Source organism: Budorcas taxicolor, chromosome 18, assembly GCF_023091745.1.
Source record: "Budorcas taxicolor isolate Tak-1 chromosome 18, Takin1.1, whole genome shotgun sequence".
NCBI classification, from domain to species: Eukaryota; Metazoa; Chordata; class Mammalia; order Artiodactyla; family Bovidae; genus Budorcas; species Budorcas taxicolor.
The window spans coordinates 55,464,508-55,491,281 of NC_068927.1; the positions used below are offsets into that span (position 1 = coordinate 55,464,508).

Consider the following 26,774-nt stretch of genomic DNA (forward strand, 5'->3'; position numbering starts at 1 on the left):
GCTAAAAATAATTGAGTCTCGTATGGAAACAGCATTCACTTACCAGCATGAACAATAACACGCAGGTTTAGCCCAGACCAGGAAGACATGGACTTCATCTTGAGATGTGAATTACTGAGCAGAGAATCTTTGGCAATCCTGACTTTTCTCAGTCTGTTCTGACGAGTCATGGAAAAGTACTTAGGCCGTCTTTGAACCACAGAATTAATGCTGAAAATAATCTTAAGACCATTTTTGGAGCACCTGCCATGCTCCAGATCTCATGCCTGGAGATCGTCACGGGAAGAAGAAGCCTCCTTGCCAATGGAAAAGACAGGCAGAGATAATCCTGCTCGTGAGGGAAGCTGTAACAGAGGGCTATTGACAAAGCTGTCGTGTTGTGCTGGTCTGTTTTTCAGTATGTGTGAATTATTCGACAATTGAAAGCAAACTGTTCTGAGAGCTCAGGGAACTTGGGGTCTGGCTGTCTTTGGGGAATTGGGAAGGCTTCAGAGAGGAGGAGACATCTGAGCTGGATTTTGAAGAATAGGTATTTGCCAGGTGGTAGAGGGAGGTGAGAGTATTGTGGGCCAGAGAAGCAGCACCTGCAGGCGGCCAGCAGGTTGGAGACCGTGGCCCCGCGAGGCTGGAGCTTGGTGCGAGCCAGCCAGACATGAGATCAGGGCCTTGCTTTTTTAGGTTTCTGTTCTTACAACCAATGGTTTCCCAAGAGGCTATCAGGCTCCCTCAGGGAACATTTGAAATACAGGTTCCTTGGTTCTACTCAGATTTACTGAATCAGAACAGCTCAGAGTAGCTGGCATCTGCGTTGTTGCACACCTCCCAGGTTTCTAAAGGACCAGTCAACTAGAGGGAAGCCATTGCCCGAGGAGACGGGGAGCCCCTGTCCTGTGTCAGAGCCTTGGTTCACTCATTTGCAGTTTTATTTTAAGACGTGTTAAATGCTGTATTTCAGACGAGGACATGACTGAGGCAGGGCTAAGAAGATAACCCCATATGGCTCTTGAATGCACTGTTTTGTCTATAGACCCTCAGACTAAAAAAATAGCTGTAAACAAATATTGAACTTGAGTTGGGTTTGTTTTTTACAGTGGTGTAGGTTAGAAATTCTGAAACTTATTTACTCTTTATTCTAGGATACCATCTGAGCCACCAGGGAAGCCCTGGATGGAGCAAATAGGCAAATATGTTGTGGATAATGAGACTCGTATTTTTTTATTGCCAGAAAGGGGAGTTTGTTAGTTGCCCTTGTTGTTTTAGTCGCTCAGTCGTGTCTGACTCTTTGTGACCCCATGGACTGTAGCCCATCAGGCTCCTCTGTCCATGAGATTTTTCGGGCAAGAATACTAGAGTGGGTTTTAATTTCCGTCTCCAGGGGATCTTCCCAACCAAGGGATCGAACCCATGTCCCATGAATTGTCAGGAGGATTTTTTTTACCATTGAGCCACCTGGGAAACCCTCTCTACTTCAATTGGAATTGGAGTCATCTGGATGAACTCATGTTTTTTTTATATGTAGGTACAGAAATAGATGCATGTGTGTCCATCTATTTACATTTTTTATTATTTTTAAAAACATTTATTTATTTAGCTGCTCCAGATCTTAGTTGTGGCATGCAAGATCTTTTTAGTCGTGGCCGGTGGGATCTAGTTCCCTGACCAGAGATCTAGTTCCCTGACCCTCCAGGCCGGTGGGTCCCTTACATTGGGAGCGCGGAGTCTTAGCCACTGGACCACCAGGAAAGTCCCCATGTGTTCACATTTATACATATGTGTTTCCCAGCTCTAACTAATAGCCATGAACAGACTTCATGGTTGTTAACATGCAGAGAACCAGGACTCCTTGGAGAAAGGGCTGGTTCTGGGCCTGGGGTAGGAAATTTACAGGTGTGCTTGGAACATCCTGCTCTGCCCAAATGTGAGGACGTGTACAGAGAATGACAGTCGTGTCTGCGTGAAGGTCACAGGAGTCAGTTTGAAGGGGCGCCTACTGATCAAATCTGGGAGAATTTGAGGATCAGATAAATCATGATCGTAGTTGATTACAACCCATAGAATAAAATAACTCATGAACCTATACTGATAATTGAATAAATAAATAAATGAGGGAGAGGGGAAAGTGTTTTTTTTTTTTTTTTTCAAACAGAAAATAATAAATACATCAAGAATGAGGAAGATTAAAAGAAATCTGTGTTTGGCCATCATACTGGTAATATTGTTTTAAGGATCATTGATGGATGCTAAAACGAATGGGAAAGTAGGCTGTGAAGCAGCATAGATGTCTTCCCAAGATACTTTTTGATTTATTAGAGAGATACTAGAGAACGCTGGCAGGTTGTCCCTCCACCAAGAGATCACAGTTAACATTCCAGGAATAGGACAGTAGGTCTCACGTGCCCGCTTGGGCCCACTGAGCAGGTGGGAGATGGAATAATAAGGAGCTCCGCGCTGCTGGGCTGGCCTCTGGTTCCCGGCCCAATTACGAGGAAGCATCAGATGCACTTGGACTGAGAAGATTCTGTAAAATAAATGGCCTGTACTCTTCAACAGTGTCGTTAAAGACCCAGGAACTCCATTTCAGATTAGAGAAGGATGAAGAGACAGGGTAGCTAAATGGAACACGGACTTCCCAGACTGGATCTGAGAGCAGAAGTTGGTTTTTTTTTGCTTTTGCTTTCAAAGACATCAGTGAGACAGTCAGTAAAATTTCAAAAAGATCTGTTGAGTAGGTAGTAATACTCGATCGATGTTAATTTTCAGTTTTGATAACTTTTGTGGTTCTATGAGAATATTCTTGTTTAGGGGCAATACACAGTGAAGTGGGGTTCCTGGAGCTGGTGGATCAGACCTTGGGCCTGCCGTGGGGGGATTAGAATCTTTTCTGAGGTGGCCGATTATTCTTGGTTCATAAGTCCAGCCCAGCAAATTTGGAGTTCCTGTCTGCTTTGTGCCACCCCTAGAACCTTGATGTCTCCAGATTGGGATTTGGAAGAAAGGCATTTTGGTTCTACTGTCATATAGTTCTTGGCCTCGAGCAAGCCCCTTCACCTTATGGCCTCTATTTTCTCATATAGGAATGGGGGAGATGTTGATAACCTGCTCCCAAAGATCATGTATAGGAGAGCTTTAGAAATCGTCCTGTCGTCTTCTTTTAATGTTAACCTTCTGAGTAAAATAGTCGGATGTCTCAGAGGAAACTGCCATTTCATGTGTATTCTTCCAGAACTTTCTAGTATTTTGTGCTTCATTCTTCCTCATCACTGCAGAGATTCTTTGGCAAGGTTTCTTAATAATGGACAGTTTTAACTTTTTTATGGTTAGAAAACTTAGTTTCCTTGACTCCTCCTTGCTCAGCTCTCCCTGCCCCTGCCACACTCCCAGCCTGCCTGTTTTTATGATTTTTAACTGACTTTGTCTCTAGACCTCAGCTTGATTGGGTGATCAGTTCTCTGCAGGAGGAACTTCTTATTTTAGAACCTGTAACCTTTGCACACCAGCCGTCTCCACTTGCTGGGCCCGGCGTTCCCCCGCGGGTGTTCTGGTGTCCAGCGATGACAAGAACTGCTGAGGAAGAGATGGCCACAGGGAAATGGGTTCCGATAACGGGGCAGCCGCTGAGTGCTTGCTGATTTGCTGCTGTCATAACCACAGATGTTTAAAAATAATTTGTAGGGAGGGAAGAAGAAAGAAGCGGTGGGTTTTGTTGTGTTTCTTTTTTTTGTTGTTTGGTTTTTTTTTTCTGGTGCCACTTGTCTTATCAGTGGTACAAAACGCAGACCACAGTCATTCAGAAAGGAAGAAGGCAGTGCCACACAGAGCGGAGAGGTGAGGGGGAGGGCAGAGGTGAGTCGTGAGTGCAGTCCTGGGCTTCAGTGCTGTCAGTGGGTAGAGACTTGCTGGAGAGCCAGCTCTGGTTAGGCTTGCGCTCTGTTCCTCAACCTGAAGAAGAGGCACATTACCCGGAGTCTGCCACCGGGGGTCACAGGGATTAACAAATGCAGGCCAGGCACATCTTGTGCATTCATAATTTTTTTTACTTTTTAATTTTTATTGGCATATAATCAATTTACAATGTTGTGTTCCAGGTGTACAACCAAGTGAGTCAGCTGTACATATACATGTATTCATTCTTTTTCAGATTCTTTACTGATGGGGGTTCTTACAGAATATTGAGTGAAGCTGCCTGTGCTATACAGTAAGTCCTTGTTGGTCAACCAACAGGGCACTGTCATGAGAGCAGATCTTACTATGATCATCTCGTTTTCACAGACAGAAATAGAGTCTGAAAGAAGCTTAAGTCGTTTGTCCAGAGTCACCAAACCTAGTAAGTGTTTAAGCATCCCCCAATAAATACCACGTCCCTCAAAGTACTCAGTCAGACTTCAGCTATTCACCTTACTAATTAATACTCATGACATTATGTCCATTTTTTAAAGTCTGAACATCATAAGAACCCGTGACGTTTTCTTGTTCCACTTTTGCAGATGGGAAACTGAGGCCCACCGAGGCCAGAATGAAATAATGGGCAACATTGTCAGCAACCTGCCTTGTCTTCTCTGCAGGCCCATGTCTCCCCAACCCCCGTGTTAGCCTGTGTTTGAGCTGCTCTCGGGCCCCAGCCCAGCTGCGATTCTGGTTGAAAGCCTCACATCTCTTCCCTGACTGTCAGACAACAGTCACGGGAATGTCCTGTGCCATCTTCCCTGGGCAAGAGCGGTTGGTGGAGAGCAGCAGATGCCCAGAGTCAAGGTCATGTGCCACTCAAGTGCTGGGCTGGAGAAAAGCCCCTGTCTCCCTGCTGCTTGTGACCAGGCAGGGGAGTGTGAATGGGAGAGGGTTCTGTCAGAACAGCTCTGTGAGCCGAGGGTGCGGCTGGCCACGCTGGGAGATGGGGCCAAGCACTCGGGGGCCAGGGCACTCCACACTTGGCCTCTATATAACCTGCCTCAGCATTTCAGAATGTTTATGTCCCCTTCTTTTTGTAAGTTACAGGCTTCTCAGACTGCTCCATTGTAAAGATGAGAGTCAAGCTCAGGAATCATTAGACTGTTGTGTTGTTTTGTTGGTTTTTTTTAGGACAAGAAATGGGGGACTTCCCTGGTAATTGGGACTCATGCTTCCACTTCAGGGGTCACGGGTTTGATCCCTGGTTTGGGAAACTAGGACCCCACATGCTATACAGCACAGCTGGGGGAAAAAAATTGTTTACGATTTTTGTTTTAAAATAATAATTGTCTTTTTCTTTTGTTTGTTTTTAAAGGAGAAATAGAATATTTCAGATGGAGTCTGAATGGGTGGTTTGCATTATTCTAAACTGATGGATTCTGGGATGGGAAACTAAGTTCATTTGAAGTGATTTTCTTTTTTCTTTTTTTTTTTTAAACCAGTCTGTATTCTCTCTTCTCTCTGCTTCCAGGGAGGCAGTACAACATAGAGGTTAGAGGTGTAGTGACTTTGGAATCTATCATAAGCCCAAGCCTTAGTTTCCCACCTCGGATATGAGGATGATCACAGTTGTACCCACCTCATTCTGTTTTATGTAGTAGAGCTCATTCTGAATATAGGCTATTAAATGCCCCCATTTTAAAAACCTAAATGTTAAGGAAACACAAACATGTGACTAAAAAAACTGCTCAAACATAATTTTGCTAGCTGAATAATACTCCATTCTGTCAACTTGTCATTTTTTGTATGTGTGCATAGTCACTCAGTTGTGTCCAACTCTTTGTGATCCTATGGGCCGTAGCCCACCAGGCTCCTCTGACCGTGGGATTCTCCAGGCAAGAATACTAGAGTGGGTTGCCATTTCCTACTCCAATCATGTTTTATGTAATCATCCTATTATTGGATGTGAGATTGTTTCCAGATTGTGGCATAAATAACTTGGCGGCAACCGTTTGCACATAATCACTGGCCACAGGGCCTGGCCTTTTGTAAAGCCCCTCAATACCACACCTTTGCATGGCTGGGTGAGCCAGTCCCTCCGCTGCGTGCTCAGGTTGAGTAATGTGCGTCTTTCATTTGGTAGGCAAAACCCAGCAGGTCATTTCTGAGAAGCAGGACTCCCCTTTCCTCCCATCAACAACTTTCATCCAGCTGCCTCAGGTTTTCTTCAGAAGACAGTGAGCTGTAAATAACCAGAGACAGCTTTCTTTCTCTCTGCTGAACTGAGATGGGATGTGGTCAGAGACTAGCTTTCATTGGCCAGATGAAAGGATGGCCAGGACTTGGTGCTCAGCAGGGGTGTTTCAGAAAAAGTCTTCAGGACAGGGCAATCTGGAGGTGAAGTTCTCTGGAGAAAGAGGTCAAAGGCCCAGGCGGCCGTGGTGACAGGGGCTTAATGTGCGTGCCCTCTGTGGACTGTGATCTCCGCCTTTTGGGTCCCAGCACAGCTCAGCATACGGGGTGTAAGTGGTGTGCAGGTGCTCAGGAAATGTTTGTGGACGAGAAAATGAATGAAGGAATATATGCATGCACATACTTTAAAGTTTCTGGGTTAAAGAGGAAAGCGGAAAACTAAGAGAGGTAAATGAAGCGGGTAGTGGGATGGAGCTGAGCCAAACAGATAACCAGATGCCACCAGATGCCTTGAAAGGTAAGAGAGGCTGAAAGCCAGCAGGGCTCATGGGGGTTCCCGGAGACCGTGCCTCTGCCTCCCCCAGCCCAGCCCCTTCCCTCCTTTGAGCTTCACGCCCATGGGCTGGCTGTTCTGCACCTTTGGCCCTCAAATGTGGCCTTGAAAAGCAGGCTTCTATCTTGTTTCCCTCTTGAGGCAGACGTGGTACGCTCTGTGTCTTTTTTTTTTTCTTTTTTTCTCTGGCTGAACATTCCTTGGTAAGAAAAAGAACCATCCTGGGTATCTTGAGGTCTCCATTCAGTTCAGTCAGCACAGGAGCAGGCTGGTTAGATCTGTGAGGGCCTGTGTCACCTTTTTGTGAGCCTTCTCCCTGCCCTGTGACTCCTTTCCTTCCTTCTCCAAGCACCGACGCTTCCTCAGTGTGTGCTGTGGGAGCCCGCCCCGTGCTGGGCACTCAGTAGGTAATGGTGAACAAGACAGATGCGTCTCTGCCCCGCAGAGCACCAGAGGCTGGTGAGGAGACGGGTCCGTCCTCGTACAGGTGAGCCGACACTTTGACTATGGAGTCTCAAATTGTGATTGAGACCATGAAAGCCAAGAGCAAGGTGCGGAGAGTTACCAGAGTATGCATGAATCAGAGCCAAGGCACGGTCGCCCCCTGAGCTCACTGTTGAGTTGGTGGTGGTCTCAGTCATGTGAGGAGTCAGAGCTTAGGCCAGTGCGTCAGCCTCTCTGAGGGCCATGTGAGTGGGGTTTATGGAGGTCGGACAGTTCTGGAATAGCACCATGGACCTGACGCTCTCCTGGCGCCAGCCACGGTGCCTGGCCTGTGTTCATTCTGTTCATCCTTAAACTATGATTTCAGTGCTGTGACGATTCCCATTTTATGGAGGAGGCTCAGGGATGTTGTCAGGATCCAGCGTTACAGTGATTGAGAACAGGGGTCAGAGCTGTCTGTTGGTTCCAGGCTGCCCGGGCCTGGGGAAGGGCTCTGCACAGAGAGGGCACAGTGGCCCCTGATGAGCAGCACGGGCAAGTCCCAAGGGCAGGAGGTGGCCAGGGTCAGCGTTCGGGCCTGGAGGACCCGCCAAAATATGGTGGTTGTGTCTGGTGGGAAGGGGGTGTCTGGCTGCTCGGGGGACCACCTCTTCCACCCCGTTGCACCCACTCAGCGCCTTCTCTTGCCCCCGCCGTCTCTCGCCCCCGCCTTTGTCGCCATGTGTCGCTATGCGTGTCACCTCACAAAATGCTCAGGATGGCAGAGCGTGCATTTTGCTCTTTGCTGCACTCAGGCCCCGGCACAGAGTATTTATTGAATGAACAGTTGACTAAACAGGAGACCTGGTGTCTTGCCTTAGAAGATGGGCTGCTGGCTAAGAGGATAACTCGCCGTTTCATTTTCTTGGAGATGTATGTCACCCAGGAGTGGATCCAATTTCCAGACCATTCCCAGAGATAATGAGTCTTGAGCGAGCCAGTTGGGGAGAATGTTGAGGAGCACCAGAGAGGTGAGGCAGGGGTGTCTGGTACAGAGCAGTTCTAGGCACCAGCCAGGCAGTTTTATAGAGGTTTGGCTTTTTTCCTTTAGATGAATTCTTTTGGGGAACAGCAATTGAGTTGGAGCTAGTTTGCAACATTGACTTCATTTTTTTTCCTACAAAAATTAAGGAGTTTTTGAATGGCCTTAGTGATTATGCTAAATACAATTGTGCCATTTAAATGCAATGAGAGTTTTCAGAAAGAAATAGAATAATTAATAATATTGCTTCCCAGATTCCTGTTATAACACTAATATAGTAGTCTGATTCAGATTACATTTGAATTTGGGTTAATTTCTCTTTGCAAAAGTAGTAGTTTATCCACATATACAGTTTTTCTTCTAATCCAGGAAAAGGTGCTTGGTTTCTCCCTTTCAAAGTTTGTCTTCTCCATTGCATGGGCAAGTCCTGAACTCTAGCAGAGACCCCAGTCTGTCCTCAGTAGCGGTGAATGTCACCCCCTACCCCCAGACTTCAGCAGCCTGAGTTAATTAAAAGGTTCAGAGGAAGTTAATCAAGTTTGGAACTCTGATTTTGTGCAGTGTTTTGATATGTTTCGATGAGTCATCTTTTGGCATCCCTAACAGTATTTGATCTTCACGGAATAGTTTCATAATCTGGAAACTGGCGGGGAGGTGCTCTCCAGAAATGCAGAGTCAACAGTGATGTGTGTATGTCTGGCCATTTGGGAAGGCAGATGACAGAACAAAGAGGAGACTTTAATAAGCAAGAACCCGTCAGGGGCTTGGGTCAGTTCTGAGGCTGCTGCCCGTCTAGAACATTGGGCTTCTTCCCGCCCCCTCCAGCCCTGCTCACTGGAGTGCTGACATTAAAGGAAAAAAAAAAAGAGAGAGTACAGAATACAGCCTCTGTTTGCTTTGCTGCAAATAAGTGGCTGGAGTGACTGGCCCCTGTCCCGGAGGCCCTGCACGAACTTCAGATGTGGTCAGTGAGGCCTCTAGACGGTGCCAGGCTGCCGGCCTACGTCCAGGCGGCCCGCACCAGGAACAGGCAGGGGGCCCAGAGAAACAGCGGGGCCAGCTGCTGGCGTCCTCTGAGCGCTCTCTTATTTCTTTCCGAGATGAAACTGGTCTTACCCTCCGAAGATGGATGGGCCAGGGCTCGTATGGCCCCTGCCTCCTCTTCTCACCCACAGGACTAGGAACTTAAAATTAATGACCAGTTGAGAGAGGGCAGGGCCCGTCTGGAAAATGCATCTCACCAAAATGTGGTCGAACGGGAGTCCTCTTAAGGTGGGGGGCAAAGAGCCAGACCACTTGGGGTCCTGGGGCTGCATTCCTCATGGTCCTGGGTTTCTGCTGGGTCCAGTTAGGGTTAAGAAGCAGAGATTCTGAGTGCCAGCATTGGCTGTTCTGTGCCACTCCTCATTGGCAGTCCCATGGAAAAATCTGCTCAGTCTCTGAACTTCAGTTTCTTCACCTGTGAAGGGGGGAAGCGTATCAGGACCTCCCTCTCTCCCTCCCTCGGTTATTGTGGACGTAGAAGGTTTAGAAAGGTGCCTGGCGTGGAGTAGGCACTGTTTGTTTTGGAGTTATTACAGTAGTTTGAGTTTGCTTCAAGAGCTGTGTTTCGTGACCAGAAGATGAAAAGTTTTGTGGCGGGGGCTTAAAAAATGAGCCTCTCTGGTGTCCCTTGTGACAGTTCGTGCTTCTGCCCCAGTGACACACAAGAGGACTGTACAGGAAGCAGCTGAGGCGGGCCCCCAGCTGCAGTCCCGCAGCCTCACTCGCTTCCCACCTGCTTGTCCCTGGCCCTTGGACTGTGCGTTACAAGCATCTGCTCAGGCAACACTGATGCACACTCTGGGTCTGTCTTCTCCAGAGTGATGGACAGGATGAGGGCTGACATTTGATACCATCCATTTAGCGTGTCCTCTTGACTGGACTGGAGATTTCCGGGTTCGTTTGTCTTCACAGGATCTTGTTGGAAAAGAGGCCCAGTCTCGGCGATTCCTCACCACTTCCGCAGCCTTTCCTCCACCCTGTACCCACACGCTTGCCTGAAGGCACTTGTTTAGTCCAGATCAGAATCCCAGCGACACATCCGCAGAGGTGGAAGTTGAGCTCAGGTAATGGCACGTCCGTGTTAGCCAGCATCCAGATGGACATTGGCTTTGAGTTGGCTGCCAAATGGTCGGGCCGAATCAAGGGTTGTAGAAGCTGTATTCTTGGAAGAGAGAGAAGACTAACATTCCCGGACAGCAAACGGTATTCGAAGCAGGTGTTCTGGAACCTTCTAAAGAAAAAGAGGACAAGCCTTCTGATGTGCAGAGCCCTGTCCAGGGCGCGTGACTAGCAGTCTTTCTCTGATACTGGCACTGAGAAAAGCATAGCCCAGCAGCAGTTTGCATCTTCTTTAACCCAGACCTCCACTGTCTGGGGTCTTCTGAGAACTCTGTATAACTATTTCTGAATTTCTCTCAGGCTGCAATGAAGCTGTCTGTCCTGGCCTCTAATTCCCCATCCTCCCCCATCACCTTCAGGCTGCAGAGACCTTGCTCACCATTGGACTCTGGCAGCTAGGTCCACCGGGCACACCGAGGTCAGCCGTGCTCACTCGTGCTGGCGAATGAATGAATTCTTACTACTTCTTGGAGAGCTGTTCTCCACTGGGCTGCTCATCACCAAAACTGTGTGAGTCTGAAGAAAACAAAGAGAAGGTCGATGATTCCCTAGTCCCTAGTCTGGGGCTAGATCCAAATATTTGCATTTTTAAAGAGCCCCACGACAATTGCCCATTCACCTTTACCTTTTAGAGGAGAGCTCCTTGTACTGAGGGAGGGAGTATGAGTTGGGGGATGAGGTCACTTTTTCAGTCAGCAAACACTGATGAGACTTAAGTGGAAGCACTTGGTGAACTGTGAGTGTGACGGGCCCTCCCAGGGCCCCCCAGGATCTACTGTCTCTCCCTTTGCTCCAAAACAGCCCGTGTGCTGTGGGAGGAGCACTGCCTGGAGAGGAGGCTCCGCCTGCCTTGGAGAGCACGGTGGGGACAAGAGTCCCCCCAGCCTGCCTGCAGTGACATCTGGATGAGGCAGTGGAAGGGGCTTGTGTTTTGATCGGTCTTCTGTTCATGCCTATGTCTTTTCATTTGGTTTACAAGTTCAAGCCTTGTTCAGGGCTCATTCCACGGTAGCTCTCATTTGCTGCCGTCATCTGAATGCTTCCTCTAGTTCACATCCAAAATGAAACATCCCTTTCTGGAGGTTGACGTAGCAGTTGTATTAAGTATGGGAGGGTTTGTTTGTAACAATCCGCCTGTCTGATGCGTCGGAGCCCTTGGCTGGCCTCTCTGGCTGGAAGCAGTTCATCCTTTGAACTTGTGCCTAGAATGCATGCCTCCTCCACCTGACGTCTCTCCTGAGTCAGAACAGGGCCTTTTCCCTGTGCTGAAAGCTTCCTGGACTTTTCTTCCCAAACCCACACAGGCTTCACTCATGATGCCGACGCGGGGAAGCTTCGCTTACCAGCACCCTGCAGAGGCTGTCAGACTCTGCTGTGCTGTTGTGGCTCGCGTCAGAGGGATTTTAGCCATTTTTGTTATTATTTGATTACCTTTCTGACTATGTTTGTTGAATGAATGAAAAGTGTTAACCTTTCACTTGGCCCACATTTTAATTAATGTACTTCCTGTAGAATAAAAAAAATTGTTTTATTATCAACATTTATAAGTATTTATTATGAAAAAAAGTATTGAAGTACTGTTGATTTAGTGTTGTGTTAATTTCTGCTCTACAGCAAAGTTGATTCACATTTACAGACATTCTTTTCCACTGTGCTTTATCACAGGTTATTGAATATAGTTCCCTGAGCTATACCTTAGGATCTTGTTGTTATTCCGTTCTCTATATAGTAACTTACATCTGCTAATCCCAAACTCTCAATCCATCCTTCCCGTTTAGCGACCACAAGTCTGTTCTCTGGGACTAGGGGTCTGTTACTGTTTCATAGATACGTTTGTTTGTGTCATATTTTAGGTTCCACATATAAGTGATATGTGGTTTTTGTCTTTCTCTTTTTGACTTACTTCACTTGGTATGGTCATCTCTAGGTCCATCCCTGTTGCTGCAAATGGCTTTATTTCATTCTATTTTGTGGCTGAATCAATACTCCATTGTGTATACACACCACATCGTCTTTATCCGTTCATCTGTCGATGGACATTTAGGTTGTTTCCATGTCTTGCTTATTGTGAATAGTGCTGCTTTGAATATAGGGATGCATGTATCTTTTTGAATTGTAGTTTTGTCTAGATATATGCCCAGGAGTGGATTGCTGGATCATATGGCAACTCTTTTTTTTTTTTTTTTTTTTTTGAGGAAACTCCGTACTGTTTGCCATAGTGGCTGCACCAATTTACATTCCCACCAACAATGTAGGAGGGTTCCCTTTTCTCTGTAGCCTCTCCAGCATTTGTTATTTGCAATTTTTTTTTTTTTAAATTGAGGGCCATTCTGACCAGTGTGAGGTGGTACCTACCTCTTTGTAGTTTTGATTTGCATTTCTCTGTTGGTTAGTGACATTGAGCATCTTTTCATGAGCCTGTCAGCCGCATGTATGTCTTCTTTGGAGAGATGTTCATTCAGGTCTTTTGCCCATTTGAGTTCTATGAGGTTTTTATATGTTTTGGAAATTAAGACCTTTTTGATCACATCATTTTCAAATATTTTCTTTTCAGTTGTGAAAAGACTTGCTTTTTTAACCTGCCTTCTTCCTTTCCCAGTGCTCCTGAAGTTTCGCACAGATAAAGGAAGAGATCCTAGTTCTGATACCTTTGGAGAAGATTCTGAGTTGTTGCTCCAGATACGAAACGATGTGCTTGATGCCCTGGGTGTCAGTCCTGATCTGCTTCCTGAAGACTTTGTCAGGTTGGTCTGACTATCACAATTGAGTTTAGATTGATAAATGTGTTTAGTATTTGCCTTAATTTGGACACACACACAGACACACACACATACACACAGACATACACACACAGACACACACACACAGACACACCCCCACCCCCGCGGCCCTCCACCCCTCTGTTAGTATATGAAAAATGGATATGGCATCCTTGTTCCCAGCATCTTCACCCCGGGCACTGCGATACTTTCAGCCTCAGGGACCAGTCCTTTGTTCTTATACACAGTCAGGTTTTGGGTTTGATTGGTGAAGTCCAAAGGGAGACAAGTCAGGAATCCCTCCCAGACAGTTTTGGGATCATCTGATTACTTCCACTCTCTCTCTGCATCTTTGAGGGACTCCGTAAGCTGCCTTGCTGTGCTCGCTTGTAGCAGCAATAATGATGGCTAGAATCTACTGAGCAGCTATTACGGTACCAGGCACTGTGGTAGCTGCTTTGTGTATGTGCCCTCTCTTGACAAGATCCCATTTTATAGGAGAGGGGAAGCTGAGTTAGAGCTCAGAGAAGTCCGGTCACTAGCCTGAGGTTACACAGCTTATAATGGAAGCGTGGTGTAGTGCAGGCTTTCAGTGCCTTTACCAGTGCAGCCATATGGTTGTTACAGTGGTCCTTGAAGGGTGTATTATTTCCCCCTGAGTTAACTGAGGCTTGGAAAGATACAGTCACACGTCCAAGGTTTTAGTAAGTAGCTAACCAAGATTTCCCCACACCGCTGATCCCTAGGGACAGCCTAGTACCTTGGTTTCTATTCAGCAAGAAAGTGAATGGTGGTCCCATCCTTCCCTAGTCTTTTCCTTGTGCACTCATGTCTGGGGACCTCACTTAGACACTGACAAGCCTCAGCCAATTTAAGACCAGCAGTGGGGCTTTGAATCGCCTGCTGAGCCCTCAGCCAGAAAGAGGCACCTGGATACCAGGAGCTCTTGTAAGCTGGCACCGGGAGGGAGTTCAGGGGCTAATGACACCACCGCCTGGGATGGGGGTCCCTGTCCTGGGGGATGGCCCACAGAGAACAGGTTCCCACAGGTGTCCAGCTTCAACAGTCCCAGCCGGGCCAGTGAGCACACCCAGTGCCAGTGCCAGGCCGTGAGCTTGCAGCCGAGTGACCAATTTGGGCGTTGAGAGTGATGAATGGCCTGCCTGGACATCGCCAGCCAGTGGCAGAGCCCCCACTTCCCAGAAGGAGAGAGCCACAGCCTTGCTGCGAACAGCCTGTCTCACTGCTGGCTGGTTTCCTCTCCACAGAGTATTGTATTCCCCCCACCCTCCCAGTCCTCTTTGCAGAAACAGCTCTCCCGTGTCTGTGCCCTCATGTCTATGCCCTCCCGTGCTCAGGTGCTCCCTGTCTATTGCCCTTTAAGTGAGAGGTGTTTGATGGCCTCTCGATGGCCGGCCATGGCCAGTGCAGATCAGGCTGGGGGAAATGCGCTGGGGATGCGGCGGGGAATCGAGCTGCCGTCTGGCAGCTGAGCTGCCTGCACAAGTTGCCCACCGCCAGCTCCGAGCAGGCTGCGCTCACTTGAGGAGGGAAAGCTATGCCCAAGTCTCCGTTTCCCTCATCTGTCTGTGATCTGCTTGTCCCCTCCTTCATGTTAGGTTATTTATTCTCTTCAGAGGGCTCAGTTGCTTTTCTGATTATGAAGGTAACAGATGCCCGTTGCCAAAAAATAGAAAAGGGAAGAAAAGGATCTCCCATAGCCCCTCCCAGTGAGAAGTCACCACTGCTGGCTTGGGGTTTAATTTGGGGGTTTAGCCTCTCAGACATCTGTATGTGTATTTACTCATGTGTCTTCTCTTTTTAAATACCAAAATGATCACACTTTCATGCGACAGCCTTCCTTTGCCAGCATCTCATGGATCTGTTTGTGTCACAAGTAAAGATCCGAGACCTCACTGGACTGCTTGATGTTTCATTGTCTACTGTATGTTTTTTTTTTTTTTTTTAACTGTATGGTTTTTATTTAACTATTACCTGCTTGCTGGGTACTTATTTGTAGTTTTTCACTGTTTTACAAACATCTATGACAAAACATTCATAATGTATATGTGTAATATAACTTGTGTTGTTAAATTTTTGCATTATGGCAAAATGCACACATCATGAATTACACCATTTTAGCCATCCTTAAATGGACAGATCAGTGGCGTTAAGTCCATTCACACTGTTGTCGCCTGTCACTGGTACCCGTCTCCAGAACTTTGTCCTCATCCCAAAGCGAACCTCTGTCCCCGTTGAACACTGACTTCCCATTGTGTGTCCCCAGCCCCTCGCAGCCTCTTTCTTTCTCGATGAATTTGACCGTTGTAGGCATCTTGTTTAAGTGGAATTGGAATGTAGTATATGTCCTTTGGTGAACTTACTGGTCCTTAAGTTTCAGAGATAATAGACATATTATGGAAAGAAACAGATAGTATGGAATGAATCCAAAGATGAAAATGAGGGGAAGTGGGAGGCACAGAGGATGGGATATAACATAGGCTCAAGGATGCACTGTGTAACACGGGGAATTTAGCCAGTATTTTTATTAACTGTAAATGGAAAATAACCTTTAAAATTGTATAAAAATTTTTTAAAATAGGGACTTCCCTGGTGGTACAGTGGTTAAGATTCTGCACTTCACCACTTCTAGGCATGCAGGTTCAATGCCTGGTCAGGAAACAGAGGATCCCACATGCTGGGCAGTGTGGTCAAAAGTTTTTTGTTTTTAAAATAATTTTAAAAGAAAATTAAAATTACTCATTCCATGAACAAGAAGGGTCGGGGGATGGGGGATCACTGACTTTGTCCTGTGCCGTATTACACTGTCTTGATTACTGGAACTTTGTAGTAGGAAGTTTGAAATTGGGACATGTGGGTTCTCCAACTTTAGCTCTTCTTTTCCAAGATTATTTTAACTATTCTGGGTCTCATGCAGAATTTTAGGGGGGATTTTCCCATTTCTGCAAAAAAGGTTAGCTGGAATTTTGAGAGAAATTATGTCAAATGTATAGATTAATTTGGAGAGTATTGCTGTCTTAACAAAGTTAAGTTTTCTGATCCATGAACATGGGAATATCTTTCCATTTATTTAAGTCTTTTATTTCTTTCAACAATAGTCTTCAGAGAGTAAGTCTTACACATCTGTTGTTAAATTTATTCCTAAATATTTTATTCTTTTGGATGCTATTGTAAATGGAATTCTTCATTTCATCTTGAAGGGTGTTCATTGCTGATGTATAGAAATAGATTGGTTTTTTTGTATGTATGTTAATCTTGTATTCTGCAGCCTTGATTCAAATAATTCAGTAGTTCAGATAATTTCTCTGTGGTTTCCTTAGTACCGTCTGTATACCAGATCGTGTCATCTGTGAAGACATATCACTTCTTTCTTTCCGGTCTGGATGCCCCTTGTGTCTCTTTCCTGCCTTCCTTAAATGCCCTGGCTAGAACCCCCAGGACAGTGTTGAATAGAGGTGGTGATAGCAGACATCCTTGTCTTGTTCCTGATATTTCGGTGTTTTGCCATTAAGTGTGATATTAGCTGTGGATTTTTGTAGATGTCCTTTATCAGTTTGAAGAAATTTCCTTCTGTTCCCAAATGTTGAGTGTGTTTATCACGAAAGGATGCTGCGTTTTGTCCCATGCTTTTTCTGTGTCTGTTGAAGTGATCATGTGTATGTTGCTGTTTTGATTTACTGGCATTTTGTTGAGATGATACTTTTTTTTTTAAGATTATATACTTTTAAGAAAAAAAAAAGTTAGAACATTAAATTTGTATAGTGGGATCACATACAATAAAGGAGAATTTTTTTTAAGGAAAAAATTGACTATCTTTGAGAAGTAGAATTATGGCGACTCGTTTCTCCTGGCTATAGTTTTCTCTGTTAGGTTTTATAGTTCCTCAGAGGACCTTGGTACACAAGAGGAAAAGTTGCCTCCATAGATTAACAGATGGGGGTGCTGGTCCCAGCCAGGGGGTGAGGAAATGGTCACCCCCCAATCCCAGTTGGTGGGAGTTAAATGGGTCGAGCCTTTCTGGAGGGCATCAGGACTCAGCAGTTCTATATTTAGGAATTTGCCATAAGGAACTGTTTAGACAGCTCTATCAAGGTGTATGATCACAGAGTCCAACAGCTTAAATATCCATCCATAGGTTATGGGGCACAGTGAATAGTAGTTGCTGTGACCTGGGTTTTCAATTATATATATTTAGATATGTGCCCTTTTAAAAATGTCTGGAAGGGTGTGCACCAAAGCAAGAAGACTGGAAGTGTTCTCCTCGTGGTAGGGCTCCAGAGAGAAGCTTTCCATTTAACTTGCCTGCACTGCAACCTGCTCATTTCAGAAACCCCTTTGTGTTCAGGGGTGGGAGCTGGCGAAGCAGGCTTCCTGGAGGGAGGTGGTGGGAGACAGCATTTCACTGTCTGGGATGGATGATTGGGAGGGGCAGGTGACAATATTTGTCCTCTAGGTTCCCCCTCCTGGCCCAGAAGGGTTGGTATCTATGTGGGTAGTGAAGACTTTTCTCTGCTCCCGTGCTTTAATTTCAGACCCCGACTTTCCCAAGCTGTCTGCATGTTAACACAGGCCTGCTCCTGACATTTGTCTGGGACTAGCATATTGAACCCATTACCCATTGTGGGACAAAAGAGAATTGCGAGAATGTGACCAGGGCACCGAAACATCTGGTATTTGTAGGGCTTTATTTTTAGGATGCACAGATATAGTCTTATCCTTTAACTTCAAAAAAAAAGAAGTTGTGAAACAGTTCTTGCCTGCCAAGGTTCAGATGTCTTTCTCGCCACCTACTAACCTGGATCAGATTTACTTTTCACACCTAGATACCAGTATTAGCATTGCTTTCTGAATTGACTTCTCCTGGTGGGAGATGTTTTCATTCAGGCAAACCCACCACTGACCTCTCCCAGATGTCCACACCAGCCTTCCTGTTGCTCAGAGCTCCGTTTCACATGTCTTCTCTTTTAGGTACTGCTTCTCTGAGATGGCCCCCGTGTGTGCAGTGGTTGGAGGGATCCTGGCCCAGGAAATCGTGAAGGTAAAAAGTCCCTGTGGCATGGAAGACCATTGGCCTTCTGCGTTAGGACCTGGAGCTGTCTTAGAGAGCTGCCTGGTTTCTCAGACCCCACTCATCCTTGCCTCCTGACCTCCCTGTTCCCTTTCTCCCTCCCTTTTTCCACTTCATCCCCTTCTCTCCAGCCCATTCACGTGGGCCTTCAGCAAATGACCTTGGGAATGCCTACTTCGTGCTGATAAACCCAGAACTGGACACAGCACCCACAGGGTGCTGTCTGCCATCCCCTAACTGTACCAACCAGCTGTCTGGTGTTGTGACATTTGCCACAGATTCTGCTTCTCACAGCTCTGTGAAGTGGGCACTGTCCTGATTGACACTTAAGGGATGGATGCCGAGGCCCAAACAAGGGCCTCCACAGCCTGTACAGCTCCCGTCTGCTCCACAGTGTCCCTCCACTCATGCCATGGCGTCAGAGTTCCCTCTCATGACTTCACACACCGTGGGCAAGTGTAGAGCAGGCGGGAGTCAGCACCAGAGGAGCCCTGAGTCCGGAGCCCACAGGCTCTGTCCAGGGTGCCCTGCGCCCACGTTAGGCAGGTGTCCTTCTTCCTCTCAGAAGGGGAGCTTTCACACAGGGTCATGTATTTAGTACCTAGCACGGCACTTTCAAGTCTCTTCTGGAACATGTGGGTTGTCAGAACTGTAGCATACCCCCCAGTATGTGTTCCTTTCTTGGGGGACTTTGATGTTTTCCTAAAGTGATTAATTTGCCTTGTGCACATATGGACCAACTTCCCCTGCTTTGTCTTGGTTTCTGCAAACTTGCTTCAAAAACAGTTGACTCAGTTTGATGGTCCCACCATCTTCTTAAGGCTTTTTTTCCTCTCTCTCTCTTTTCTTCCCTGACCATTCTCTGGATCAGAGTCTTTCTCTAAATCTGACTCTGTGGCATAGGCAGTAGGAGGAGAGGAAGAGGAGAGGCATGCGCTGCCGTGTGCGGTCTCACTCCTGCTCCTGCCTACCCAGGCTGGTAGGAAGGCTCAGCTCAGGCCCCCAGTCTGGGGAGTCGCTAGTGGCTGCGGGAGGACTGTTGAGAAGGACCCTGAGACTGCCTGTGGAGAGCCTTGGCAGGAGCGAGAACAGTGATGGGACAGCAAGGGCAGAGTGGGAGCCTAATACGTGCCATGCAGTGATGAGAGCATAGATAACACTTGTTTCTTTTAAACGTAGTTTTCTCTAGGACTTTTTTTCTTTTTTTGACTATGCTGGGTCCTTGTTGCTGCCGGAGGGCTTTTTCTGGTTGCAGAGAGTGGGGGCTACTCTCCAGTTATGGGGCACAGACTGCTCACTGCGGTGGCTTCTTGAGGACATGTGGGTTCTGTAGTTGGGGTGCATGGGCTTAATTGTTACTCTGTGCATGGAATCTTCCCAGACCTGGGATCGAACGCGTGTCCCGTGCATTGGCAGGTCGACTCCCCACCACTAGACCATCAGGGAAGTCGCTAGGTAGCATTTGTTGAAAGCCCATTCTACACCCACTGCTTGGAGACCTTGTTCTCGACATGATAGACTCATTCGATCCTCACAACAGCGCGTGAGGTAGGAACCGCTGCGATCCCTGCCCTGAGATGCAGAGCAGCGGTAAAGCCGGGATTCAAGCTCATGGCGTCCGGCTTCTGGGCCCGTGCTCTTCAGCACCCGTCAGCAGGTCCCGGGTGCCCTCATCCTCACCTCCACGCATCCCGCAGAGATGCTGCTCCCTGACTTTCTTGCGTGGGATGGAGGTGGTGGGCTGGGCGGGTGGTCTTCGCCCGCTGTGTGCAGGGGCGCCCCTCCCTTCTGCTGCCGGGGACAGCTGTGGCCCACATCTTGTTCCTGGTTGTCCCATAGCCAGAGCGCTCTGCATTCCTGCCTGCTGGCGTGTTTGGAATCTCCCCTCCCCCTTCGGGAAGCACGTTACCTCTGGCCCCATGTTCACCCCATGCCCTGCTGTCTTGTCCCTGCCCCTCCCCCTCACTTAACACCAGTTCAGCTTCAGCCAGCTGGCGTTAAAGGCCTGCCATCTGAGGGCGGCAGACCTCCGCCCTCTCCCTGGTGGGGCCCTCTGACCACGGTAAAACGTAAACATCGGGAGATGGGGGCAGACGTACAAGTCTGTTCCCTTGGCATCATCTGTTTCCCTCCTTCCTTGTATCTTTCCAGACACCACACATTCTAGCCCCGTCCTCTGTCTCATCCTCCTTCCTTGGGTTTAATCATTCTTCGTTCTCTCTCACCGTTGGTGGGCAGACTCCCCGCCTACAGCGCTAGCGCTTAGAGTTGACAGCAGCAGCCTCACGAGGCTCCGTGTGAAAATGTGTTGTGTCATCTCCTGGAACATGGGTTCTTGCATCTGGGATCCACCTGTGTGCCCTTTCACCTGGCTCAGTGCCTGGAGGCCTCAGATATTGGGAAAGGACCTCCTGTTCAAGCAGTAGCAGCTCCCATTTATTGAGAATCTACTCTGTGGCTGGCATGTTACAAGCTGGATTGCATTTCATACTCACCAGGAACCCTAATAGGCTGAGGCCGTTTGTTTGGGTTTTTATATGCAAGCTCAGAGAAGCCACCCTCTGACACCAGGTCAACACCTCCTCTCCAGAAGAATAGTTCGTTCTGGAATAAGCACTTGGAATAGGTATAATCGTCTCTGTTTTACAGACGAGGACTGGGATTGGCGCTCAGTTCAAGGAGGAGAGGTTCAGGGGCCAGCTTTGTAAAGGCAGGCCTGCCTGAGGAGTGACTGCACAGAGCTCCTGGGCACCTTGACAGGTTGCAGTTTGCGTGGGTGATGTCCTCCTCTTTAAACAGTGACCCTTCTTGGGTTGAGAATGTCTTAGAAAACTCACTGTCACCTCTGGACCTTTCCCCGGTCCACACAGGTCACTCGTGGTCCAGCATGTAATCCCAGGGACTATCACTCACGAAACGATGACCATTTCCATGGCCAACTAGCATCTCCCAGGCCCTCTGGTTGCCCACCCTGGTGTGTCCCGTGGAGGGCCAGCAGCACTGCCTTCCCCTGGGAGTGTCGGTGTGTTTCCCCCTGGTGACAGAGGCTGTGCTCTCAGATGGGTCAGAATGACCATTCACTGCCTTTCTCAGTGGAATATTCATCAGTAATTAGTACGCCCATTTGCCAGTGGTGCTTCTCCAAGTTAAGCATTGTTTTAGATATTGGAGGTAAAGCATGTCTCTTAATCCCCAGGATAAAACAGTTGTTGTTTTCATTTTACGCGGGGAACGTAAAGGTCTGAGAGGCTAAATGGTCTGCTCAAGGGCACACAGCTGGTAGGGGACAGAGTGCAGGGACAGGACAGTCACAGTTAGAACTGTTCCCTGACGTGGCCAGATAGCCCCTGGGGAGTAAAGTCATCGTCTTTCGAGAACCACTCTCCATGTTGCTTTGAGAAGATCTCGGTTCAGGGGTCTGTTCTCTTTTCTCCCTCGTATCCCCTTTTAAGCACTTGAGCTGAACCTTCTTCTTGTTTCCCTCCGCAGGCCCTGTCTCAGAGGGACCCCCCTCACAACAACTTCTTCTTCTTCGATGGCATGAAGGGGAACGGGATTGTGGAGTGCCTGGGCCCCAACTGAACGCGAGACTCCGCGGCCCCGGAGATGCTGACTGCACAGCGCCCTTGTGCGATCGATCCCCTCCCCTCCCCTATGAAGGCTTCTCCAGGCGAGGGAAAAACCAAGCCACTGAACCAGTACCAACCATTTCCTGCAAGCCTCAAGGCTGTGCAGCACTGCTGCGCAAGGGCCTGGGTCCTGACAGTCTCCTCCCCGCCCCAGGCCTCCCAGCTCGCCTGCGCTGCCAGTTCCTGGAAGTCTCCAGCCAGGAACCAGCGCACTTGGTCGCCTAGGAGCCTCTCGCCACCTTCTTGTCCTCGGTCCCCACCTGATGTCACACAGCAAGGAGCTCCTCGCTGTGTGACATCAGGTGGGGAATAACGCCCGGGGCCGTGAAACCACACAGCAGAACCACTGTTCCAAGTGTAGACAGGTGCCCTTAAGAGAGCCAAAAACATGGCGGGTGGAGTGTATCTCCACCAATGGTTGAAGCTCTGAGAAACAACAGGTGCCATCTGGTGTGCTGTTCTTGAGTTTTAGTTTAGGATTAGTTGAGTTCCAGCCGGGATTTTGAAAGAGAGGAAGTATTACCAAATTCTCTTGGGAATTAGGGTGAGGCCTCGCCAGTGGAATATTAATGGGAAAGCTTGTTTGAAAAGGCAGATTCCTGGGCCCCACCCCTGGGAAGCCTGACTCTTTGGCTTTGAGGTGGGACGGGGGAGCCGGCCTGTCTTCCTGCAGAGCCCCTCACGGGTGCAGGCTGCCGCGCTGCAGGGCTGTGTGTTGGTCCTTCTTGTTACCCCCCTGAATCGCAGCTGTTTGTGTGTTTTTTATATTTTCTATATTTCTTTGGTTCTTCAAAAAGGAATGATAGAAATAAAGTTATTTGCTTTAAGATTTGTTTTTCTTCCACGTGAGAAACTTCTTTCTCTGACAGGGAACAATGGACTGTTTAAACCTGAAGATGTATCCCTGGATGCTTGAACACAACACCAAGGCCCTTCCCTCTGTCACCATTCCTGCCACTGTTTTTCTGAGCAATGCAGCAAAAGTTAGCATGCTCATATTCTAAAGCACATAGAAGCTTGAGTCTTGTCAAATAATTCCGTTAAGTAGTGGCTGTTCGCAGTGACAGCAGTTGTAATGTAATAATAGTGGGAAAGGAGTAAAAGTGAGCAATGATCTCATAGCAGTTAAGTGAGACCGAAGTAAAATGCCCCAAGTCCCACAGCTGGACGGGTCAGAGCGGTTGCTGGAGTGCCAAATGTATCTTGACTCAGCGACCCGAGCGTGCATTCCACCTGGAATGCGTTCCTCACCCACAGTTGGCTTTCTCCCCATATTTAAATTGGCTGGTTAGAATGAATAAATCAGCTTCTCTATTTCAGCCCTGTTAATGTCAGTGAGAAAAGAAAAGCACGGATCTCCTCTGGGAGGAGGGACTCAATTCTCCCCCTTTCCTGGTTCTCTCTGCCCCTGCCTGAGGTGAGGCTAGGCTTTGTTTCTGGAGCAGCCCTTTTCTGGGCCCTGGTAGTGTTGAATCAGGGGATCCTTGGAAAAATCTCACAGGGTCTTGGAAAATCTGAGCTAATTACACCCTTTATTTTGCAATGTGGGGCCTTGGTCACAAGGGGGAGCAGATGGGTCTGGATGGATTAAAAACAAAACTGTCTTAGAATCTTCTCTGCAACTTTTCAAACTTTTCCACCTGTAATGGCAGAGACTGAGTGACCCCGAAATGACCCCTTGGGAATCTGGAGGGTAGTGCTGGAAACTTCCAGCCCTGGACAAGAAAAAGGCTTAATTCTCCTTGCTTTCAGATTTCATGTTTTTCTATATTACAAGTTTGTGTTATCTTAAGAATGGATTTCCCTAAGTCTCCAGGAAGTCCACGATGATTATCCTGTGGGTTCAAACACCTCAGGACATAACGCAGCCCACTTGAGAAGAGGGACCCTGTCTGTGAAGGTAACGTATGTTTGGTGGGGGAGGTGCTGAAGTTAGCAAATGGTTCTGCCAGGCCTCTCCACTCCATACCCCACTTCTCTTGTCTCTGGTGTGCTTAATAACCAAACTTAGGTTCTCAGTGGTTGAACATTCTAGTGAACAGGTGCTACTCAAAAAAGCCTCTCTTGTCTTAAGAATCCACCTGCCAATGCAGGCGACCTGGATTCGATCCCTGGTTGAGGAAGACCCTACATGCCACGGAGCAGCTATGCTGGAGCGCCACAACTGCTGAGCCTGAATTCTAGAGCCCCTGAGCCGCAACTGGAGGAAGCCGGTGCACAGCAACGAAGACCCAGCGCAGCCAAAAATCTTAAAACTTTCGGCCCCATCACAGCCTTACTTTCCATGATTTCCCTTTGCACTGCAGACCTTTTTTTTTTTTCAGTTTCTTGCATTTTACTGATAAGTATAAATATCCCATCTGTTGAGGTGTCCCTTTCTTGTCCCTGTACAGGTGAGGAAATGTAAGTTTATGTTTTAGTTGGCAAAGAGTGTAATAACAGCTGAAGTCCTCACACGACCCACTTGATACCTTTCAAAATAATTAGACTTCAGCTAAATTGCTTGAATCCTCACAGCAACCATGGGGGTAGATACTGTTGTACCCATATCACAGATAAGGCAACAGCCTCACCCACCCAAGTCTGGGGTAAATAGAGAAAAAAAATTTTTTTTCCCTTTTATTTCTGACTGTTCAAAGCAAAATGTACATGTCTAAGGACTTCCCTGCAGGGGGGCCTGGGTTTGAGCCCTAGTCAGAAAAATAAATTCTGCAAGCCACAGCTAAGACCTGGCACAGCCGAGTAAATACATATTTTTTAAAAAGTTCATACTTGCGGGCATTTGTAAGGGGTGTTGATATGCTCCGCGTGACAACTACAGCATGAAATGATGGGGAGAAGAGGATGAGCAGGGCTGTGTGTGGGCAGAGCTCCTGCGCTGCAAGTGACGTGACAGTCCATAGATAACGAATAGGTAAGGATATGTTTGTGATCCCGAGAGCAATACTCAGAAATGCTGATACACCTAAAGATACATTTAAAAGAATCCTTAGAAAGTATTCAAATAATCCAAGAGAAGGCAGGAGAGAGGAAACACAAAAACCTGATGAAGAGAAAATAAGAAAACAACCTAATCCAAACAGGTCAATAGTTCAATGAGGGGACTTCCCTGGGTGTCCGGCGGTCAGGACTCCCAGCTCCCGCTGGGCCTGGGTTCAATCCCTGCCTGGTTGGGGAACTGGGATCCCACAAGACTTGTGACACAACCAACAGGCCCTGCCCCCGCCTCGCAAAAAAAAAAAAAGAAACACCTTAGGGCCTTGGGCCCCCTGTGTGTATGTAAGCATGAAGGAAATACAGAGAGGCACAAGATGAATACCCAGTACCCACCCACCATCGTTTCGCTACTTGCTGTTTCTGCTCACCATTATTTGCTATTTATTCATCGTGATAAATTTCAAGTTCATTCCAGTTCACTGCTGTGTGTTCTATTGTGTGACAGCAGACTTGATTTACCCTTCAAACTGACAGCTCTTGCTACTTAGATGGTGGCTTTGTGTCTTGCCAACACTTGGACACCTGTGCACGTCCCCTTTTTATTTCTGGCTGCACTGGGTCTTTGTTGCTGCACAGGCTCTTTTCTATTTGTGGAGAGTGGGGGCACCTTCCTAGTTGCGGTGCTTGGGCTTCTCTTGTGGAGCACGGGCTCTAGGGTGTGCGGGCTTCAATTGCTGTGGCACGTGAGCTCCAGAGCACGGGCTTAGTAGTTGAGGTGCACAGGCTTAGTTGCTCGGTGGCATGTGAGATCCTCCCAGATCAGGGGATCGAAGCCGCGTCTCCTGCACTAGCAGGTGGGTTCCTTACTGACACAACAGGAAAGCCCCGAACATCCACTTGTGAAGGAGACACCCCGGAAGGCACTTTTGCCACAGGCCGGTACATCCTCAGCTTGACAAGCTTTTGCCAAATTCTTGTCCAAAATGATGGTTTGCGTTTCCATTTCTCTCAGCCTGCCCTTTGAGAAGAGCCACTTTTGGGGAATGCACTGGTGGTCCAGTGGTTAGGATGCTGCTCTTCCACTTCAGCAGGTGCACATTCGATCCCTGGTGGGGAAACAAAGGTCCATGTGCACCACACACACCCCACCAAAAAAAGCCATTTTCTCTGAACTACCCCTTTACTAGGATACCCAGGGGAAGGAGCAAGGCTGGGGTCTGAGCCTGTCTGGGCCAGTCCTCTGTGGAAGATGCCACAGGAGAAACCTTTGGCCCATTACCTTGTTTTCCAGAAGATAGTAGTAGAAGCGCCCCTTCTTATATTTTCCTTTTTGGAGGGCGGCCATACCACTTTGCTCTTGGGATCTTAGTTCCCCTGACCAGAAATGGAACTCGGGCCCCCTGCAGTGGAAGTGAGGCATCCTAACCACTGGCCCACCAGGGAAATCTCTCCCCTTCTTGTATTAATTCAACACAGGGTTTTAACGCTAGGTTAGAGGATCTTTGGGCTTCCCAAGTGGCACTAGTAGTGAAGAACCTGCCTGCCAGTGCCCACCAGGTCTATTTCAGTACTGACACGTTCCCCGGGACTCCTCATGGTGGGACTTCTGAGTACGTTAAAGGTCATTCACTCATTCTGTGAATCTTGAGCCCCCTGATGTTTTCTCCAATAAGAATAAAGTGAGAAAGTCTCCCAACAGCCCTGTCTTTGCAGGGCTTAGCTTTTAGTGGGACCCCAGGAGGGGTGCATGAAGGTTGGGCTCCCACAATGGCTCAGAGCCATCTTTTAACCAGAGCGACAGACACCCCAGGGTGCTCCAGGCAACGCCTGGCCACCTCCTCCCAGACGAGGGTCACAGGCTGGGCCCAGGCCCCACCGCGGGGAAGGACAGCTGACAAGAGTCTCCACTGTTCCAATCTGATTTTATTGAAAAGGAAACATACAAAAATCATGTACAAAAAAAATTAACCAAACATGTACAGAAAATTCATTCCGGTATCTACAGCAGCGCATATACAGTATTTTACAGGCTGGGCCATCCCTCCCCACTCCCAGACTCCTCCCTCTTCTGAGATTTTCCCCCCCTCCCTGACTCCCCGTC

The 26,774-nt window shown here is 47.8% G+C and overlaps 1 protein-coding gene across 1 annotated transcript in view; it reads left to right on the forward strand.

The window, feature by feature from the left end:
* Positions 1 to 21,809, forward strand: part of SAE1 (SUMO1 activating enzyme subunit 1) — a 59,993-nt gene extending 38,184 nt beyond the window's left edge. Inside the window, exons 7-9 of the mRNA XM_052656985.1 lie at positions 12,859 to 13,003; positions 18,008 to 18,077; positions 21,597 to 21,809. Coding sequence (XP_052512945.1) covers positions 12,859 to 13,003; positions 18,008 to 18,077; positions 21,597 to 21,689 — 308 coding nt within the window. The 3' untranslated portion in view covers positions 21,690 to 21,809. The remainder of the gene's footprint in view (positions 1 to 12,858; positions 13,004 to 18,007; positions 18,078 to 21,596) is intronic.
* The last annotated feature ends 4,965 nt before the right edge of the window (positions 21,810 to 26,774 follow it).